General features: G+C 42.4%; 1 protein-coding gene across 8 annotated transcripts in view; it reads right to left on the bottom strand.

The window, feature by feature from the left end:
* The window catches only part of pde3a (phosphodiesterase 3A, cGMP-inhibited), a 487762-nt gene that overhangs the window by 303032 nt on the left and 168890 nt on the right, over positions 1-15840 (bottom strand). The window contains exon 1 of one of the 8 annotated variants that reach the window (XM_043713458.1): positions 1205-1282. The exons of the other annotated variants lie outside the window; for them this stretch is intronic. Within the exon in view, the coding sequence (XP_043569393.1) occupies positions 1205-1267 (63 nt within the window). The 5' untranslated portion in view covers positions 1268-1282. Of the gene's footprint in view, positions 1-1204; positions 1283-15840 lie in introns of those variants that run through there. 8 annotated transcript variants of the gene reach the window in all.

Genomic DNA, 15840 nt, shown 5'->3' on the forward strand with positions numbered 1-15840 from the left:
TAGACTGGTTAAATTAAAGAAAAGAAAGGTTTGCATGACTTTTATAACTTCAGCACCTCCCAAACTGCTTCACAGCTGATTGATTACTATGTATTGTGATACAGAAATGCAGCAGCTGCCTTGTGCATAGCAAGCTCCCATAAATGTCATTAAATATCAGATCATCTCTTTAGAATTATTATGTGAGGGATGAGCATTGGTCACATGTTGGCGAAAGCAACCAGGGACAAATACCTTGCTTTTGTTCAGAGGTCAGATATCTTGATTCAGCATTTCACCCAAAAAAGGCAGCATCTCCAATAATGCAGCACTTCCTCAGCGCAGTCAGGCTTACATTCTGTCACTTTGCTGAAACCAGACTTGAACACACAACACCAGGATTCAGAATCAACACTGCTATCCATGCAGCCAAGGCTGATGTAAAAATTAAAGGACTAGCATGTTACAATACAGCGTGATAATCACCTTGATTCTGAAGGAAAGAAGCCTGGTTAAAGATTAATCTGTTGAACACAATTATGATGCAACTTCATCTCTCAACTTTGACATTTTCAACAAAAAAAAAGGATTTGAAAGTAAAGAATATCAGCACTCGTTCTGACAGACCTGGCAGGGCAGTGTCACGAGAAAAGACAATGTATCTTTCAACAGTTGAGTTGCTAAGGCACTTTTTGTTCTGTCACTCGATATAGCAGAAAGGAACTGGACATTAATTCAGACGATTGTTATTGATTCTGTCAAGTCTTTACATGACATCCGTTCAATATTCCAACATATATAGATAGAAATCGAGTACACAGGAAACTAATTGATGAATTTACTACCACTTAAACTGCAAAGAGAAATGTCCCACCTTATATTTATCATGCATGTATAGCTTACAAATTACATGCAGCTCTCTTTTGTATTACAATATCACAATAAACTTTTCCTTTCTTCAGATACAAGCTTTAACAACTCAAGTGTTTTGTTTCCCTGACTAAGTTACACTAATTAAATGGGAGTTTTCACACATTGTCGATCCATCCATCTAATAATAGTGTTATAGTGAGACCATCACACATGCTGTGGCTTGAGAAGCCAGTCTAATGTTTATCTGAGAAATACCTGATAAGTCTGATCTCTCGCACAGCGGATGAAAACGAAAGGAAGCAGGAGGGAAATCACATTTCATTAATAGACTGGCATTGTTCCATCTACTCACCACACATGTACTGGGTAAAACTGATAAAACATGCAGTTGTTTTAAGTCTGATGAAGGCTGCATGATATGAGAAAATTTGGCCTTATCTTGGCAGCTTCAGTTTCTCCTCTACTGGAGCCCATGCACATCCAACTACATTGTGTCAAAACCTGTTTATTGCCATGAAATATCAGCAGCACTTGTCCTCTTCAGGCACAACACAAGATGTACATTCATTGCTCGCTTTCAGATGTTATAATGCAGACAAAGTCATGACATTCTCACCAACTTGGGTGTGAATTCCTGACCTATAAATATTTTCTTTTCTAATTCCTTTCCTGCTCACATGCATCTTGATATCTCATTCTTTCTCCCTTGGCAGTCAGCCCCTTTTGACCTGCAGCCTCCCTACATGTCTGCAATGTTTCAAATTGCACTCTCCGACCTTGTTGCCCAGCCTCTTGAATATTAATCTGATTCCAGTGGCTCATTTCAGACACAGTTCCAATTCTCCTCCACTAGCTTTGAATGGGTGATTTTGCACATTTTATTTGCTCTTCCAGCAATGCTGCCACTCTGTACGTCACTGATGGAGCTTTAATTGAAGCCAATAAATTTCAATGCGAGAGAATTCAAACCGAACCTGCCCATCTGTCTACCCATTGAAAACACATCGCTGTGCATTCAGTAACGTATTCTGCACACACTTTAATGTGGCAAGATTCTGCAATGAATGTCAGTCCAAGGATTTCACCTCCTTTTCTGGGCTTCATGAGGAGTTCCTCATTTAATTACATATTCCACTGATGGACTGCGCAAACATGTTCCATATGTGCATTCCCTTAAAGAAAACATTCTTCTAAAGAAGATATACCCTCCAGTCCAGGATACTGCCTGGACTGGATGGCATGTCTTATAAAGAAAGATTGAGGGAGCTAGGGCTTTTCTCATTGGAGTGAAGAAGGATTAGAGATGACTTTATAGAGGTGTACAATATGATAAGAGGCACAGATAGAATCGATAGCCAGAGATGTTTTTCCCAGGGCGGAAATGGTTGTCATGAGGGGGCATAATTTTAAGGTGATTAGAGAAAGGTTTAGGGGAGATGTCAGAGGTAGGTTCTTTACGTTGAGAATGGTGGGTGAGTGGGATGCACTGCCAGCAGTAGTAGTAGAGACAGATACATTAGCAGACATTTAAGCAACTCTTGGATAGGCACATGGATGATAGTAAAATGAAGGGTATGTAGGTTAGTTTGATCTTAGAGTAGGAAAAAAGATTGGCACAACATCGAGGGCTGAATGGCCTATACTGTAATTTACTGTTCTGTGTTCTATGTAAAACATTCTCGCACACTCTCCAACATTCTCGTGCTTTTCTCCTTCCTGCACATGCAGTCTCTTGTAGCCCTCTCCTCTTTCTCTCTCAGACCCCTTGCACTTGCAATACTCTGATTCATTCTGTTCTTATACCATGCCTAAGAACCACAAGAGCCAGTCAAGTAACGGGAACTATGCCAAGCTGAATAACAGTGAGAGTTTACACAACAGAAACAGGCCATTCAATCCACTGGCCTGCCCAGTGTATGTATTCCACACAGGCCTCCTCCTACACCTCCAAATCGAACTCTATCTGCCTATCCTCTTGTTATATTCTACCTCATGTTCTTATCAAACATTCCGTTAAATGCAGCCAATTTATTCGCTTCAACGACTCTGTGTGGTGGTCAGTGCACCCCATTCTCAGTTAAGAATATTATATCAAAGTTAAATTTATTGTTAGCAACCTTATATTTATGTCTAACTTTGGTCTGCCCAGGCCACTTGACAATGGGTCCTTGATATAAGGATCGATCAGACAGATTGGGCTTTGTGGAGAACCTGAGACATTAAGCCAGTACTGATAGCAGGAGGTTTCTCTCTTCGCATTGTTTGAATGATCTCCCAGCAGAACAGGAGAGGAGAAATAAAGGACTACAAAAAGAACTTGGGCGGCATGGTGGCCCAGTGGTTAGCACTGCTGCCTCATAGCACCAGGGGCCTGGGTTCAATTCCAGCCTCAGGCAACTGTTTGCGTGGAGTTTGCACATTCTCCCTGTGTCTGTGTGGGTTTCCTCCAGGTGCTCGGGTTACCTGCCACAGTCCAAAGATGTGCAGGTCAGGTGAATTGGCCATGTTAAATTGCCCATAGTATTAGGTGCATTAGTCAGAGGGAATTGGGACTGGGTGGGTTACTCTTCGGAGGGTCGGTGTGGACCTGTTGGGCCGGAGGGCCTGTTTCCACACTGTGGGGAATCTGATCGAAACAAAAACTGGCTGCAATGATCTAGAAGAACAATTAATAATGGATGGTATTAATAAAGTGGGCTGAATGGCCACTCTGAACCATTACGCATCTTGCAATCATAAAGGCACAAGCTGCTCAAAGAATTTCTGCATCTCCTTTTCTGATGCCAAGACGAAGTAGCTCAAACTCAACGGCGTTGTATACTTTGACAGCAAAGACATCCAAAGGCTGTAGAAGGGTAGACAGAAACCAAATCCTGACATGACCCTTGAACAAGGCAAATGGATTTTTCTCTCAGGGCTACTTGATCTTTGCAGTTACTGATAATCAGAGCTTTCTTTCAGTTGCTTCCTGTTTCTCCCCACGATGGTTTCCTAAGATGTCATCGCTGAGGCAAACTGATACTGGCAACATTTCAAACCCTTCACTGCACTCAGTTGAATGTGATAAAAATGCTTTGTCTTTCCACTTTAGAGAGAAATGGCAATGAGAGAGATACATTGTTTTTTTTTAATCTTGCAAGCCAGAAACTTGGGATGTCAGCAAAATGTGCGCCACATAACATTCTGAAAATCTAAAAGCCAAGACTTTGTTACCTAAGTGAATAACATGTTGAGGTATGGAATTGGGCAAATGGTGTTAAGGTGTAGCTCAGTCATGATTTAGACAGAAGTCACACAACTCCATTGCATTAGATCATGGCTGCTATGATGTGAGGTGCCGGGGTTGCACTGGGGTGGACAAAGTCAGAAGTCACTCAACACCAGGCTATAGTCCAACAGATTTATTTGAAATCACAAGCTTTCAGAGCATCGCTCCTTTGTTAAATGATGAAAGAGCAGTGCTCTGAAAGCTTGTGATTTCAAATAAACCCTGTTGGCCTATAACCTGGTGTTGAGTGACTTCTGAGTTTGTCCACCCCAGTGCAACCCCAGCACCTCACATCATAATGCAATGGCAGAACAGTCTTGAGAAGCTGACAAATTCCAAAACCACCTCCAACTTTGTCACTCTAATCATCCTGGGTGATTTTCTCTTCCTTTTCTTCCTTTCTCTCAGTGGCCTTTTCACCAAGATTGTCATTCTTCAATGACAGAAGAACATAGAGATTCGTAACAAAGGACAAACCTACCCTGAGTCAGTATCAGGCCATGTCTAGCTCAAGAAACTACAGAGTTAAAAATCACACACCACCAGGTTATAGTCCAACAGGTTTAATTGGAAGCACACTAGCTTTTGGAGTGACGCTCCTTCATCAGATGATTGTGGAGGGCTCGATCGTAACAGAATTTATAGCAAAAATTTACAGTGTGATGTAACTGAAATTATACATTGAAAAATTGATCGTCTGATTAAGCCTTTCATCTGTTAGAATACAGTGATAGTTTCACTTCTTTCATGTGTAAATCACAAAACCCTTTTTTTAAAAGTTGCATTGTTGTCACCATTGTTAACAGCTATCCTGAGAATGCAACTTTAAAAAAAAGGGTTTTGTGATCACTGTATTCTAACAGATGAAAGGCTTAACAGACGATCAATTTTTCAATGTATAATTTCAGTTACATCACACTGCAAATTTTTGCTATAAATTCTGTGTTACGATCGAGCCCTCCACAACCACCTGATGAAGGTGCGTCACTCCGAAAGCTAGTGTGCTTCCAATTAAACCTGTTGGACTATAACCTGGTGTTGTGTGATTTTTAACTTTGCACACCCCAGTCCAACACTGGCATCTCCAAATCAAGAAACCACAGGATAGTGTCAGGGAGTCAATACCCAACTCTGAAGCTTGGAAGCTCCTGCTCTAAGAAACCTGCTGCTTCAGGACATGCCAGGTGTTGAACCCTGAGTCTCCAAAGCTCAGGACAACACTGGACTGTGAATCTTCTCATTATGGTAGTGGGAAGGTACACTGAATGTTGGCAAGGATGGAGCTTTGTCCATAATACACCCTCTCATTAAAATCAGTGGAAAGAAATGGCAGAAAGTGCACAATGATCAGTAGTTGATTCTCTACCGTCTCTTCTTACAGCTTCTCCAATGTTGGAACTCCAGCTACTGTTTCTGAAACAATTGCTACAGACCTGGCAGCAAATTTGAGTCACAACTTTATCAATTTCCCCCTCTCACTATGCTGCTCCTGATCAGTGTGCCTGTTATAAATACTTTCTACTATCAATTTCTGTCCATCTTCCTCAACCAACCCTAGTGAACGAGTCTGATAACATAACTGTGGTTTAAGTTATCTTTGACTTTACTCATTCAGACTGAGGGCTAAGAGGAATTTCCTTGTTACAGAGCGTTTATAGCGGAACATTTCGGCATGTTTGGAATGCCGTGGGTCAGATGCAAGGTTAATCCTCCCATAAACGCAACTTTGGGCCATATGCTCTCATTCCCTCTCTGTCGATGCCCATCCCAAAACTGCACATACTTGGATTTGACAACACTAAATGCAGACTTTATGTCGGAAAGGTCTTTAACAAGAAATCTATGACCCCAGTATTCAGCTTCTTCTATTGCCAGATCTCTCCAACACTCATAGAATCCCTACAGTATAGAAGCTGGCCATTCGGCCCATTGAGTCCATACCAAGCCTCTGAAGAACATCCCACCCAGACCCAAACCAACCCAGTAACTCTGCATTTTCCTCAGCCAATCCACCTAACCTGCACATCCCTGGACACCATGGGAAATTTCCCATGGCGAATCCACCGAACCAGCACATCCCTGGACACTATGGGAAATTTGCCATGGCCAATCCACCTAACCTGCACATCCCTGGACTGTGGGAGGAAACCGGAGTACGCGGTGGAAACCCAAGCGGACACGAGGAGAATGTGCAAACTCCACACAGACAGTCACCTGAAGCTGGAATCGAACCTGGGTCCCTGTGAGGCAGCCGTGCTAACTACTAAGCTGCCATGCTACCCCATCTGGCTCATATGTGTTTAATGCAACTCGATTATATTGTCTCTGCAACACGTTCCATAGGAAAATGCTAAGAAAATGTAGTTGGTGTGAAACATGACATTTTTATATCAAGAAACAATTTTTCATTCATTTACTCTTCATTCGTCATGTTCACCCCACATCCAAGTTGACTTTGATGGTAAACCGATTTACAACAGTACAGATTATATTTTCCAAGTCACCGCAAAACGACATCAAGTCAACACTCAAAATTCTATACTTTAAAAAGTTCATGATAGTCTGTTCATGTTTTATATTGACTCTGCGTGGTTAATAAAGAAGCAATGCTTTATCTGAATGTTTTCCATCCTGTACATTATAAACAACCTCAGCTTCCAACCATTTCTTTCAGTATACATCTCATTAACTCTTCCTAAGAAACCTATTGGTATGTTACAATGAGGAATCTTTGCACAGCGATGCCAATTGCTGTTTCCCATCCCATGCCTGGGGAACGTTTTAACAAGTTTTCTTTACTCATGCATAGGATGTGGGTAAAGATTTTAATGTTTGCTTGCTAGATCTGCACTATATTGAATGTTTTAGCTTTAATACTTTTGTTTCTCGGAGTTACCAGACCTTTTGAGCTAATTGCCGGATGTGGCATCACGTGACCTCCTGACTCCATCAATCTCCAATAATTTTATACCTGATTTTATCACAGTGTGCGGTGGCAATAAACAAAAAAACATGATTTCAATCTAACTCCCCCACCGCCTTGCTTACTGCATTGCTGAGGAGATTAATCTTTAACTCCTGGAGCCACCAAGGCCAGCTCAGAAATGTTGGCAATCCTATTTCAACGTACAAACGTTATACCTTGCTAAGCAGTTTATGTTTGCAGCCAGGGAAATGCTATCAATCCAAAAGATAGATACAAGAAATTAATGGATTGGAAATGGATTAATACAAATGACGTCCTGTACAAATAAACAACCTCAGCTTCCAACCATTCCCCTTCAATATATATCTCATTAACTCTTTCCAAGAAATCTATTGGGACGTTACAACGAGGAATCTTTGCACAGCGATGCCAATTGCTGTTTCCCATCCCATGCCTGGGGAGAGTTTGAACAACTTTTCTTTATTCGTGCATAGGATGTGGGTATCACGAACCCAGACTGTGCCCATCCCTAATTACTCTTGAGGTGGTGGTGGTGATGAGCTGTCTGGAATCTCTCCCGTAAGGTGAAGGGACACTCACAATACTATTAAGACGAGTGGCACAGTGGTTAGCACTGCTGCCTCATAACACCAGAGACCTGGGTTCAATTCCCGCCTCGGGCAACTGTCTGTGTGGAGTTTGTACATTCTCCCAGTGTCTGTGTGGGTTTCTTCTGGGTGCTCTGGTTTCCTCCCACAGTCCAAAGCTGTGCAGGTTAGGTGAATTGGCCATGCTAAATTGTCAGTAGTGTTAGGTGAAGGGATAAATGTAGGGGAAGGGGTCTGGGTGAGTTGCTCTTTGGAGGGTCAGTTGGACTTGTTGGGCCGAAGGGCCTGTTTCCACACTGTAAGCAATCTAATCTAATCAAAAAAAAGAGAATTCCAGCATTTTGCCCCAGTGAGGCTGAAGGAATGGTAATATACTTCCAAATCAGAATGCTGGGTGACTTGGAGGGGAACTTGCAGGTGGTGGATTCGCTGCCCTAGTCCTTCTAGATGGCAGTGGTCGTGGGTTTGGAAGGTGCAGTTTCCAGGGGTTTTGGTGAGTTGCTGCAGTGCGGCCTGTAGACGGTTCTGACTGTGCAATGGTGGTAAAGAGAGTTGATGTTCAACGTCGTGGATGGAGTGTGAAATAAGCAGGCTGCATTGTCCTGGATGGTGTCAAGTTTCTTGGGAGCTACGCTCACCCAGGCAAATGGAGAGCAATCCGTCACACTCATGACTTGTTGGTGGAGGACAGGCATTGGGGAGTCAGGAGGTGAGTTACTTGCTGAAGAATTCCTCGCCTCTGATGTGTTCTTGTAGCCACTGCATTTATAATTATTGAATCCTTTGATATCTGTATCCTTTGTCTGTACACGATAAATTATTTTCTTACCTTGACGTCAACAGCCAGTTCCTAAGAACCAAAACCTAATTGAATATATTCAAGAATTGTTGAACAATACAGCACAGGAGGCAGCCACTCACTGACTACACACTCCCATTCAGTCATCACATCTTCTCTTTAAAAGAGGTCCACTTGCTTATTCTCTCCTGTTTATATTCAACATCTCATTTCACTCTACATGGACATTCCTGAAGAGCCAGAAATCACATGACACCAGGATTTAGTCCAACAGGTTTATTCAAAATCACAAGCTTTCAGAACACTGTCCTTTCGCCAGGTGAAGCCCTGATGAAGGAACAGGGCTGTGGATGTGTGTGATTTCAAACAAACCTGTTGGACTGGTGCTGTGTGATTTCTGACTTTGCCCACCCCTGTCCACCTCCACAACATTTCTGAGGAGACCAACAATTGTTACCCACTTCTAACTGCCCTTGACTGAGTGGTTTGCTTGACCACTTCAGTGGGAGGGAGTCGCATTGTTTGGGTCCACAGCAGGCAAGGACAGCAGATTTCCTTCCCTGAAGGACATCAGAGAACCAGACGGATTTTAACAATCATTGCCAACAGCTTTACAGTCGCTATTCCCGAGACAAGCTATTAATTGGAGAGACATATGGACGAGAATGGAATAGTGTAGGTGAGATGGGCTTCAGATTGGTTTCACAGGTTGATGCAACGTTGAGGGCCAAAGGACCTGTACTGCGCTGTGATGTTCTAGATTTTAATCCCAAATTTGACGGGAAGTGGCCAGCTTGAGTCCTGGGGTTTTAGATCTCGAGTGATGGCTGGAAGTGCATCCTGAGCTGAGAACTGTGTGGATCCCACATTTAACAAAGATGAAAATGTAAAAGTTAAATCCGCAACACGCAGTGTCAAAATAATGTATGTTTTGGTAATTATGGCATAAGTGATTGAAGCATTTATCTTTTAAAGATTCAATTAATTATCTCCCGAGAAAAATATAAAGCAGTTTTTATTGACAATGCTTTGCGAGGAACAAGTGGAATCAGGACATGCATGACTTTGAAAACATCATTTTGATTGTCACAATACATTTATATTTGTGCACCAGACCTCATTACAACCCTCTTACAGATCAAACTAAATGAAGCCTAATCTCCAGGCACTGAGCCACGCACGTAGCAAGCTTGCCAATTTAAACTATGACGTCATTGGAAATGATTTATGGACAACACAGTTTGTGTTTAGATAAAGGCACATTTATTAAAAGACATGTGGAATTCATTTTGGAACTGCAAGTTTATGGAGCTGTCTTTTTTTAACTCTGATAAAGTAAATGCAGAGACAGAAGGTGTCACTTTTTAAAAGATGAAGCTCCAGCTCTCTTACGTAGGTAGCAGCCCTGCCCGACTGCAATCATCCTCTCAACATTACTGTTCCAGCTTTCAGCGGGCTACTCATTTGTCCTGTTCTCTACAGATTTCGCATTGCGTTTATGGCCTTCTCATGACAAAGGTTTCATGGAAAAGTCTGAATATTCATGTGACTGACTGGTCTGGCTGCTTTTAAGCATTGTACTTGCAATATCTGTTCTGCAGCCTCACAAAAGCAAAAATGAATGAATGAATTTTATCGATAACACATCTTTTAATTCCTCAGCACATTCTCTCAACCACTCCACTATAAACAATAAATTTGCATCGTTGAAATACACCATTGTAACAGTATCCTTAAAAGGATCCAACAGTTGGTTTATTGATGGCCATATACATCAGCCTAAGTTCTGTCTCAGCACTTCATGAACCCTGTTTAAAGTAAACCATTTTCTATCAACAGAAACAGAATGCAGTGACCTTGAAATTACACAATGACACGTCACCAACATTTTAGCAAAATACATTTTTTCCCCAATCTTCACCTTGAATGTTAATTCATCCACTTCCCTAAATCCTTCCACATTTCCCTCCTGACCAGGTGAATTGGCAATTTGCATCAGTGCATGTCGATGCCGATGAGTAGGTAATTGGTTTAATTGGATCCCGCCATGCAGTTTACAGTTCGATTTGCAGCTTTAAGTTTACCATACACTTCATTTTAAATTGCAAGATTGGAAGAAGTCTTGCATTGGCTATTCTTCAGATGGCACAATAAATAGTCCTGGCCAATGTTTCTGCTTCAATTTAAATAAAAACAAGTTGAACTGTCCTTCAGGTTTTTATTTCTTTACTATCACTGCTGTTTGCCTGTTTTTTCATTTTGAGGATACAGTGGTAAGCTCATTATTTGTTGTGCATCCCTACTTACTTTTGAGGATTAATGTATAATTTCAGTTACATCACACTGTAAACTTTTTGCTATAAATTCTGTGTCTTACAACTGTGTCCTCCACAACCACCTGATGAAGGAGCGACGCTCCGAAAGCTAGTGCTTCCAATTAAACCTGTTGGACTGTAACCTGGTGTTGTGTAATTTTTAACTTTGTCCAGCCCAGTCCAGCACCGGCATCTCCGAATCATACTTTTGAGGAGATTGCGGTGGATGAATTTCTTGAGCTGCTGTTGAGCTATTGCATAGATTTCAGATCAGACAGGCAGCATGCCTTTAAAATGGTGGTTACATGACTTCACGACATGTGCTGCTCTGATAAAGAAGCCCTCACTTTCAACCACAGTTTGCTCAGTGCAGTCAGCCAGTTATGACACATAACCTTACAGCATTAGTTAGTCAACACAGAACTCAGACTATATGCAAGTCGAAGAAATCATAAGTGTAAATACTTTGAGCTGTTAATAAACTTCAAGCCATCTGTCTCAGCAAGAACCTGGTTGTAGGGTGGCACAGTGGCTCAGTGGTTAGCACTGCTGCCTCACAGCACCAGGTTTAATTCCACCCTTTGAGGGACTGTCTGTGTGAAGTTTGCACTTTCTCCCAGTGTCTGCTTGGGATTCCTCTGGGTGCTCCAGCTTCCTCCCATAGTCCAAAGATGTGCAGGTTAGGTGAATTGGTCAGGGTAAATTACCCATAGCGTCCAGGGATATGCAAGTTAGATGGGTTAGCCATGAGAGATACAGTGATAAGGTGGGGTCTCCATGGGATTCTCTTCGTAAGTTGGTGTGGACTTGACAGGCCGAATAGCCTGCTTCACTTTGTAGGGATTCTATGTTATGTGAGCTAATATAAAACAAGTCCTCATACCTTATCAAACTGAGAGTATTGTTTGCACCAAGAAACTCCAACAGTATAAGTGCCCTGACAACTACAGAGTGAAGAATTGGAGGATTTGAACCCAACAATGATGAAGAGACTCAGATTTGTATCCAGCTTGGGAAGGGGCATGAACTGGAGAGAAATACTGACTACCATGAAAGTCACTGGATGATCATGTCCTGTGGGGCATTTTTGATGTGATAAAGTGCCTGAGAAACACAAATATAAATTTCAAAAAAATTATTTGCATCAATAGCGAGGCAATGAGGGGGCAGTGGGACGGATTCTATCTGCACTCTGTCTGTCTTCTTGGGAGTATTCCTTCCAGCCTCTCTGTGTAGCGCCAGTGAGGGCTGCAAACAGAAACATGGTGTGAGGTCCATCACTAGCAGTCTACCCTGCTACTGCTGTAAAAGCAAACCTGAAGTCATGGTTCATTAAACAACCTTTTAAAAACATTGTGGACAGAACTCAAATCAAAAGCAGCAGCCTGCTTCAAACCATGTTTAAAATAAAGAGTACTGAAATGTAGGATGCCAAATAGGAATCAGTAAATTTGACGCATTGCTTGTTTTTCTACTGGAGCGTTTATGGGGCATTGCATTTCAGCAAGCCATCTCACACTAATATTCCTTTCTTGCTTCTTACTATCACTTGAAAACTTCCAAATGTGTCTCACAGAAGGAAAATGAAGAGAGAAATGTCCAGTGTTGGCTAAGCATACAATGATTGATTTAATACAGGGGATAACCCCCCAGTTCCAACCACCTCCAGTTTGTGTCAATGGAAGTTCTGACAATAGACTCATTTGTACTCATATATAAATATTACACACATACACAACACACACACATAGAAATATCTTCCCACACACACACTTAGAAATATCTTCCCAACCATTATAACCAAGTTGTAGGAACTGAAGGTACAAGATTAATCGGCTGTTGCGTGCATCTTGTGTAAGCATGGAGAGCAAACAGCATTTATCCAATGATGTGAACATGTTGAATATCAGTGATAGGGCTCAGTCTTTCTCCTAAGTCATATAACCTACAGAACTGCAGTTGGCTGACTGATTAACAATATACCAAGAAATCGTTACAATGCAAGAGATAAAACCCACAGTCACTAGACTGTTAATCCAGAGACCCAGGTCATGTTCTGGGGACCCAGATTCAAATCCCTCCACAGCAGATGGTGTCATTTTGAATTCACTAAAATCTGGAAGTAAAAGTTTCACGATGACCATGAATCCATTGTAGAACATTGGAAAAACCCATCTGGTTCACTCACTCCCTTCAGAGAAGCAAACTGCTATCCTTACCCAGTCTGACCTACATGTAACTCCAGACCCACAGCAATGTGGTTCACTCTTAATTGCCCTCTGGACAATTAGGGATAGGCAATAAATGGCTTGGCCAGTGACACTCTCATCCCATGAAAGAAAACTCAGCCACGTTGATTTTCCTTGTGCATCGCATATCTTGGGATCTTGCTGGAAGAAGTGGCAGATTTGGTGCTCCTCTCTGTGGGCATGAGTGGCACAGGGCAGGGCCTCCATTTTCCATTCTGAAGCACATGGACATGTAGACAAGCCCTGCTGCTGCTGCCTAAAGAAGGCCAACAAAATCAAAGAGTGCAACGGGGTATTAGCTGAAGACTGGTCATCATGCAGCAAGAGGCCTCGAAGAGAAAGAATAGCGTGGAAGAGGATTGGAAGGTGGGGAACATCTGGTTAACAAAGGGCTGTGCTGGAGGTCAGCCTTGAGGCTCTGCCACTCCTTTTACTTCCAATGATGGGAATTGGCTGTCCACTGCTGTCCTTTGAGCCTAACACTTCCATTCAGTGTTGCTGGGGAGGGTGCGGTAAAATGGGTGGTGCTGAGGAAACTACAATAACCAACCCTCCTCCCCAGATGGGGATCAGCTGCTCATGGATTCACAGAGGAAGATCTGGTCTGAACTGTGATGCAACTTAATCTAACAACTTGAAGGGGTTGCTGTGCCACATCTGGAGGAACTAAGCAAAAGCTGGAATCATCATTACGTAGACACAGAGAAAGTAGGAGCAGGAGACAATCATTCAGTCCTTTGAGTCTGCTAGGCCAATCGATATGATCATGGATGATCATCCAACTCAGTACCCAGTTACTGCTTTCTCCCCATACACTTTTGATCCCGTTAGCCCTCAGGACTTGAAAATTATATTGTTACAGATTGATTCCAACCTTGGCATCAGAGAACTGAGTTACATGTATCATCTATTATAAGAGGGTTTGGTTTTCACATTGCGTCAAAAATGACTTGAATTACAAACCTCTTCAGTAAGTCAGACAGACAGATGCAAATTAGCTAAAGGAACAAATGGCAATGCAGAGAATTTATGACATGATCAGGGAAGTATTCAGAAGAGCAAATATGTCTTTTAAACAACCATTCACAAAATGATACCGACAAATATTAATTTCACTCTCAACATTTTGCAGGAAAATAAAGTCATCCCACTGGGAAGCTTGGAAAGCTTTGGAACAACTATTTAAAAATTCTCCAGAGATGCAGAGTGCAGCTAGCACATCAGTTTTCTCTCACAGTTAGACACCATGTCCCAGGAGTGACAGGAGGCAAAGACATGAGAGGGAATAAATGATCCAAATGTATTAGTCTGGGAACTTTGCTTCAAGTAAGTTATAAAACTACAAAATCAAGCTTGGAACGAAGATTAACTTTGATACAAGCTATAAAATATCACCACACTCACTGGTGCAGTGACAAGAGAGGAGAGACTGAGGAATATCCTCAGAAGAGTGAAGGGAAATATCAATGAATTATTTCATACTGAAGGTTATGAGAACATGGACTGCCTTACCATGTGTCTACTGGGACACAGCATGTAAAAGCAATTAATGTGTGTAAGTGGATGAGTATTTAAAAAAGGAAAAAATAAGGAACAACATGAAGAAAATAGGATAAGCATGGTGATTTCAGTTAAGGGCTAGGGGCAGCATGAACTGGATGGATTGAGAAGCCTCCTTTTGATGTAGCTGCTATGATTCCATCACTAGTCTCTTGGAACTATATCCTTTTGATCATTTTCCTGAACAAAGTGTGCACCAGTTTAGTTGTTAGTTGAAATAGACAATGCATTCCTCAGTCAACTGCCGAAGTCATACCCTGGCAGATTTTGGAAGTATGCTGTAGAAAGAGGGTTCTTGAAGATCTGATGTATAAGTGAGTTAAAACTGAACTGAAGCTGATTGTCACAAGGTAAAAGGACAGCAATAGGACTCAGCAGGTTTCACAGGAGTTTAACTCCTAACACCATGAGCAAATCCGTCTCTGTGGTAGGGGAGGAATGGTTGGGCTAATCCGGCTGGAACATGGCGAAGATGTTTCTTTGCCACAGAAGACCTCCTAACAATGTGGTCAGAGGAGTCCCCCTGTTATTTCGTACGCTTGGCTAAAGCAGGCATTTGAACCTTCCAGTATGGAAAGTTCTGGGACTTCGGGAGCAGTCAGTTATCTGACCATAAACTCTGCACACCAAATTTCTGGAGAGAGGGGCTGTGATAGATTCTGTGAATTTATCACAGCCCCTCCAGGTTAGACTTACTGGAGGGGCCAACCATGGGGTGTTTGGTACGTTGCTAAGGTGACAGCCTCGATAGAGAGCAGGTGGGCGGCACGGTGGCACAGTGGTTAGCACTGTTGTCTCACAGCGCCAGAGACCCGGGTTCAATTCCCACCTCAGGCGACTGACTGTGTGGAGTTTGCACATTCTCCCCGTGTCTGCGTGGGTTTCCTCCGGGTGCTCCAGTTTCCTCCCACAGTCCAAAAGATGTGCAGGTTAGGTGAATTGGCCATGCTAAATTGCCCATAGTGTTATGTGAAGGGGTAAATGTAGGGGAATGGGTCTGGGTGGGTTGCACTTCGGCGGGTCGGTATGGACTTGTTGGGCCGAAGGACCTGTTTCCACACTGTAAGTAATCTAATCTAAAAAAAAATCTAATCTAATCTAATCTAAAAGAGCAGAGAATAAAAATGGCTGCAAGAGGTAGGCTCAAGGAACTAGCAGTCATCTTGGAACCCCAACAGAGTCTCTGAGAGACAGCAGACTGCAAGAGCTATCCTTACAAATGGAAAGCCTTTCTTTAAGATTTATTTGTGGGACATCGGCATC

The sequence above is a fragment of the Chiloscyllium plagiosum genome, chromosome 23, assembly GCF_004010195.1.
Source record: "Chiloscyllium plagiosum isolate BGI_BamShark_2017 chromosome 23, ASM401019v2, whole genome shotgun sequence".
In the NCBI taxonomy this organism is placed as follows: Eukaryota; Metazoa; Chordata; class Chondrichthyes; order Orectolobiformes; family Hemiscylliidae; genus Chiloscyllium; species Chiloscyllium plagiosum.